The sequence below is a fragment of the Humulus lupulus genome, chromosome 3 (genome assembly GCF_963169125.1).
Source record: "Humulus lupulus chromosome 3, drHumLupu1.1, whole genome shotgun sequence".
NCBI classification, from domain to species: domain Eukaryota; kingdom Viridiplantae; phylum Streptophyta; class Magnoliopsida; order Rosales; family Cannabaceae; genus Humulus; species Humulus lupulus.
Genome location: NC_084795.1, coordinates 75,484,480 through 75,491,088, shown reverse-complemented (window position 1 = coordinate 75,491,088; position 6,609 = coordinate 75,484,480). Strand labels below are relative to the sequence as shown.

General features: G+C 33.5%; 1 protein-coding gene across 1 annotated transcript; it reads right to left on the bottom strand.

The window, feature by feature from the left end:
* Positions 1 to 5,139: 5,139 nt before the first annotated feature.
* On the bottom strand, positions 5,140 to 6,111 carry LOC133824403 (uncharacterized). The gene is made up of 2 exons (XM_062257278.1): positions 5,409 to 6,111; positions 5,140 to 5,321 (listed from the first exon to the last, which is right to left on the bottom strand). The coding sequence occupies exons 1-2, from the start codon at positions 6,109 to 6,111 to the stop codon at positions 5,140 to 5,142; spliced, it is 885 nt and encodes a 294-aa protein (XP_062113262.1).
* Between the last annotated feature and the right edge of the window lie 498 nt (positions 6,112 to 6,609).

Sequence of the window (6,609 nt, the reverse complement as noted above, 5' to 3'; positions counted from 1 at the left end):
CTGGTCAATAACCGAACAATACCGCTTCATTTCAATTTTGCCACGTGTCATCCACGTGTGAAAAATACCTGCCACGTCATAAGTGACCGTTTTTTGGTAAACAAGCACATAATTCATGAAATGGCAATTCATACTCACCACCTCGATCACTTCTCAACACCTTAATCTTTTTGTTAAGTTGATTCTCAACTTCGGTCTTATAGAGAACAAATTTCTCTATAGCCTTGTCTTTGCTTTTCAACAAATACACATAGCAATATTTAGTGCTATCATCGAAAAAAGTAATAAAATATTTATTGCCTCCCCTTGTTTGAACAAATTTTAAATCATATACATCGCTATGTATTAAATTTAGGGGTTCATTATTCCTTTCAATCGTTTTGAAGGATGACCTTGTTAGTTTTGCCTCAACACATGTTTTACATTTATGATTTGAATCAATATAAAATTTTGGTATATGATTCAAGTTAATTATCTTCGTAGAGTGTCATAATTAACATGTCCTAGTCGACCATGCCAAACATTAGAAGACTCAAGCAAATAAGTACAAGATTTATTAACTTTATTGATATTTGGTTTGACAACCATTACATTGAGTTTAAACAACCCATCAGTTACATAACCCCTTCCCATATACATTCTAATTTTGGACAGAACAACTTTGTCTGACTCAAATACAATACAAAATTTGTGTTTGTTGAGCAGTGAACTAGACACTAGGTTTTTACGGATCTCTGGTACGTACAACACGTTGTTCAGAGTCAGCTCCTTTCCTGAAGTCATTTTTAGGATAACATTTCCTTGACCTGCAATTTGAGATGTGGCAGAGTTTCCCATGAAAATCTTCTCCCCACTATCTACCTGTTCAAAAGATTTGAATAGATTCTTGTTTGAGCATATATGCCAAGTGACACCAGTATCAATCCACCACTCCTTTGGGTTGGATTTTATGGCTGATAGATTTATTAGATCAACATCCTTAGAGATGCTATCCACCATATTAGCCTCATTATTTTGTTTCTTCTTTTGCAGTCTACAATCCGTGGACTTGTGACCTGGCTTGTTGTAGTTAAAGCACTTGCCAAGAAATTTGAACGACTTTTTGGAGATTCCTCCTTTAGGCCCAAACTTGAACCCTTTATCATTGGGTTTTAATTTCTTCTTTCCCTTATAATTTTGACCTTGTTCCACCAAATTGGCTTTAGCCACATCTTGTTTAGAACTTCTTTTATCAAAAATCTTGTTATCTTCTTCAATATGAAGTCTAACAATCAATTCTTCAATGCTTACCTATTTTCATTTGTCCTTCAGATAGCTCTTGAACTCCCTCCACGCAGGGGGTAGCTTTTCAATCAATGCAGCTACTTGGAAGGCCTCACTTAGGACCATACCGTCAGAGTGAATCTCATGCAAGATAATTTGGAATTCTTGAGCTTGACTACTCACAAATTTAGAATCTACCATTTTATAATCTAGAAACCGTCCAACCACAAATGTCTTTGCACCAGCATCCTCGGATGTATATTTCCGGTTTAAGGACTCCCACGGTTCTCTAGCTATTTTCTTTGTATCAAAGACTCCATACAAAGAGTTTTCCAAACCATTCAAAATGTAATTTCAACTGGGAAGACCATCATTTATCCAGTCTTAATGACATGAATATCTTTTTCATCTTCTTTGAGAATTTGTTCATCATCAGTAACGAATCTCGCAAGATTCATCGTAGTCAGATAGAACAACATTTTTTTCTGCCACCTTTTAAAATTTTGTCCATTGAATTTTTCAAGTATTTCCCTAGCTCTCACTGGATGGTTTGTACAAACCATAGCAGAACCCCATTGGGTATGAGCTTGATCTGTCAAGGATGGTGACTCAGCTATCACCTCATTATTCTCACCATTTTGGTTTGCTTCAGTTGTCATTTTGTCTGAAATCACAAAAGCAATAGTGTTATTTTCCTAACAACGGAAAATTATACGGGTTTGCTTAGATCAAACTTAAAGAAAAATTTTCAGGTTAGCTTGGAAGGGTCAGAAACCCAACCATTCGTGGTCTAGCCTCTCGTAGAATATTTTTGTTGAATATTTATCCAGCCTCAAATACAAATATCTCTACTAGATAATTTCCAAAGAATACTAGGAGGGTCTAGCCCCTGCCTCAGCAGTCTAGTTTCTTTGAAAATATTCAGTTCCTAGAACTTCTCTAGTGAGATTTAAGTTCAAACGAACTTTTCGCAATAACAATATCTTTCAATATATAGGTATAAAACTATCACTAATAGATATATTAAACATTATAATAATATAAAATATATCTAACATTCAAATATTATATTTAAACAAGAATATGCTTTAAGATTGTGGAAAAAATATAACGTAATTAGATATAATACTTGAATAAATGCAATATGATAAATACAATATTTATATCTACTAAATTAAAGATAGTGTAATGACTCGACTAATTCTAGACCTCAGACCATTAAAAACTACTAAGACATAGCTACTATTTTGGAATACATATATACATAAAATAGTAGAACTTTATTAAAAATCTAAAATACGGTACGGAATACAAAATACGGCACATGATCCCATTGTTTAATACATAAAACATAAAAGCATAAACTTTAAATAAATTGTTTAAATACTAAGTGCGGAAATACATAAAATCATAAATTAAAAGACTTGAAACAACTTCATCATCGATCTTCCAGCAGTCCATTCAATCAGTTCTCTCCCAATACACATGCCAAAGCTGCCAAGAATCCATCCCGCCTTCCAAACTCATTTTCCTGCACCATCTAAAATAAAAGGAATGAGCCTAATGCCCAGCATGGAAAATCTACTAAGAACATATATCATAAATCATAAGATTATATCAGAATCGCCGCTCAAAATCGTCGTTGTCTTATCTTTTCTACTGCCTTCTACTACTACTGCTGCTGCTGCTGCAGACTGCTACTGCTGCTGCTACTGCTACTGCTGCTAGCAATTATAATTAATCTAGACAATAATTATAATGAACAATAATAACAACAAAATAAAAATCGAGGCATGTGTAGCACAGAGTTTCCTTAAAACAGATTTGCCGCCTCCAAGAGGTTTCGACGTCTGTCTCCCAGGATACAACGGAGAACGACAATTAACTCAATTACTTCGCCAAACCAAATATGCCCGAACTCTACTACACTAAGAATATAAAACTTTTAACTAAAACAATAATATAAATATAATTAATATACTTATATACCTTAAGCAAGGAATTTTATATGGTTAAATTGCTAGGTCATGATTCCCTTATATAGGCTAAGAAAGAGAAATAAAACCTCTCAAAAACAATGTAGGGCTAATCCCATTTATTTTTCAATTCAAACAAAAACTTCTGACAAAGAATTGTAGAACGGAATACAAAGAACTCAAACGACACAATGATTTTATAGTGGTTCGGCCCCAGAAATTGGTAATAACATACGTCCACTTAGTGTTTTTATTGATGTAAACTACAAAACATTCGATCAGTGAATTAGGGTTCACTAAGTTTCACAAGCTCCGATGTTGAATACAAAGAATCGTGAATGAAAGCACTTGTTCTCTCTCTGAATACAAAATATTGTCTCCCCCTTAAATGAATCCCATGAGCCTATTTATAGGCTCAGGGATGTACATATGGGCCTAGGGGCCGTCCTTAACATGTGATACAAACATAACAAAATAGTAACAAAAATAATGATATTTACATATAAAAGGAATGGGTATTGATTACTTTTATATGTAAATATCATTATTTCTATTACTATTTTTTTATGCTTGTATCATAAGTTAAGGACGACCTCTAGGCTCATATGTACATCCTTGAGCCTATAAATAGGCTCATGAGATTCATTTAAAGGGAAGACAATATTTTGTATTAGGAGAGAGAACAAGTGCTTTTATACATGATTCTTTGTATTCAACCTCGGAGCTTGTGAAACTTAGTGGAGGCGGACCCAAGAATTGGTTAAAGGGGTGGCACAATTTTTTTTTTAAAAAAAAATAATATAATATGCTAAAAAATTAATTAAAATTTTGGAGTAATGACTATCAAGAAATCTCAAGCTTTACTTAAAAATAATACACATTGTCATGAAAATTTAGCATAATAAATCAATTTTTCAGTTCGTACATTTAAAGTTATCCTTGACGGGATTTCATGTTTTGAAAACGATGAATAATAGGCTCATTATCAATAGCATTGAATACATCCTTCTCAAGATACACAGTGAGGCTATCATTCTCCCATTTTGTAGCGCATTTGATTCTTCACAATGTTCATTGCAGAGAAGCTCTTTCTACCGAAGTTGTTGCAACTGGAAGCGTTAATGCCAATTTAATAAGCAAATAAACCAATGGATATACCTTATCCTTTTGTGTGTCAACTAGTTTCTTAGAAATATCAACCATCCCTTTCAAAGCTGAAAACTTGACATGAGAACGCATATCATCAACATATGTTTGAAGTTGATATTCTAGTACCTTTTATATCTATTGTAGAAAAATCACATGGAAAAAGTTGAGCAAGAGGGATTAACTTTCCCTTGTCAAAAGCAGAAAATGAATTAGCTGTAGATAAGCACGCTAAAAAAAGTAGCAACTCAGTATTAGCCTCATTAAAACGACTATTTAACTCTTGTAGTTGTAAATCTATCACTGTATTGAAAAAATCAACATGGAAATAGTGAAGATTTGTAAGCTTTGGAGCCTTGCGCTGTGATTTTCCTTGAGGACAATACATATGATTCATATCAAGAACATCAATATTGAACTTCATACAAAAATTAGAAACTTCTTCTACTAAAGAATCCCATCCATTGTCTCTCATCATTTGTAACTGTTTCTTGCATATTTTGACTAAATCCATTGCATTCACAATATCTTGATCACCTTTTTGTAAGACTTGTGACAACTCATTTGTGATCCCAAGAATATTCTTGACCAAATGCAAGCTAAAGACAAAATCATATGTTTGCACCATTTGTAACATAATAGATGCTTCATATTTTTGCTCACTATTCAATCTATCATTTGTAATTCCCTCAAGCACATCAATAATAGATGAAAACATGATAGCAAAGCTTACCAAAGTACCAAAGTGTGATCCTCAACGTGTATCACATGGACGCTTAATTCCACTTTCTTGATTTTGGCCTCTTCCACTCAAAAGTTCTCTACCTTTTAAGGCTTCGATGACTTTGAGAGATTGTTTTTCCCGGAGAATGTCACGACGCTTAGATGAGGCTCCAACAACATTCGCCACATTAGACACTACGGTGAGAAAAGTACCTATTTTTTCATAAAAATATAAATTGTTATATATATAAATTGTTTATGAAAAAAGTATTAGTAGAACATGAATAAAAAGGAAAATACCTATTAAATCATGTTTCTTTGCCACACCCAAGAGTGCTAATTGTAGTTGATGAGCAAAACAATCGACAAAAAAAGCACATTCATTGTCCTTCATGATAATACTTTTCAAACCATTAAACTCTCCACTCATATTACTAGCTCCATCATACCCTTGACCTCTTAATTTTGATATGGTCAACCCATGCTTTGAAAACAACTTATCAATTGCTATCTTAAGTGAGATTGTAATGGTATTAGGAACATGTTCAATACCGATGAATCGCTCAATCACACACCCTCTCTTGTCCACATAACGAAACATTACGACCATTTGTTCCTTTATGGATACATCACGATATTCATCAACTAAAATAGAAAAAACAACATCTCCCAAATCTCTAATAATAACATTAATTGTTTCCATAGCATAAGCGTTTACAATGTCCTTCTGAATCTTTGGCGAAGTCAGTTTAAGATTCTCCGGAGAATTTTTTAAAGCAACATCTCTAACTTCCTCGTTATGATTAGCAAGAAACGTTAGAAGTTCGAGAAAGTTACCTTGATTATTAGACTCTTGGGACTCATCATGACCACGAAATGCAAGACCTTGTCGTACAAGAAAGCGAATACAATCAACTGAAGCAATTAATCGAACACGGTAACTTATTCGATCTTTGATGTTCTTCTTTAAAAAAATGTGTTCAATTTGTTGTTTTCCATCCATTAAAGCTTCACATTTTTTGTAACATTTGTAATGACTACTATTGTGATTTCTAACATGGGCTTCAAATAGGTTCATTTTCTTTCAATCCCTCACTAACAAATGTGTTGCCACCAGCTTGTTTTCCAATGCTTGATTTAAAAAGATAGCAACATAGACAAAATGCAAAATTCTTACTTATGCTATATTCCAACCAAGTAGAAAATTGATCAAACCATGCAATGTTGAATCGACGTTCCTTTGCTCCATAGATTTTCTTAGGAAATTCATGACTTCTTGGTTGACAAGGCCCTTGCTGTAGATAATGTCTACGAATTTCATCTTTAATATTTGGGTGGTAATTGGAAATTGGTGGTCGCAACCCAGGATCAGTAGGAAGATTAGTCATATCAATTGAGCTTGAAGTACAATTTTTTTTTAATTATCAAAATCTACTTCAGGAAAATGTGATATAATTGAAACTTTTGGTCTTTTTGAATTGTCTATCTGCACCTCAGGAAA

What these genes read in the sequence shown, in the direction of transcription:
- LOC133824403 (XM_062257278.1), bottom strand. Translation starts at nt 6,111, where the DNA reads ATGGATGGAAAACAACAAATTGAACACATTTTTTTAAAGAAGAACATC. An exon ending in AAAGAAACATGATTTAATAG is followed by an intron (nt 5,322 to 5,408) that starts GTATTTTCCTTT and finishes ATGAAAAAATAG; the next exon opens with GTACTTTTCTCACCGTAGTG.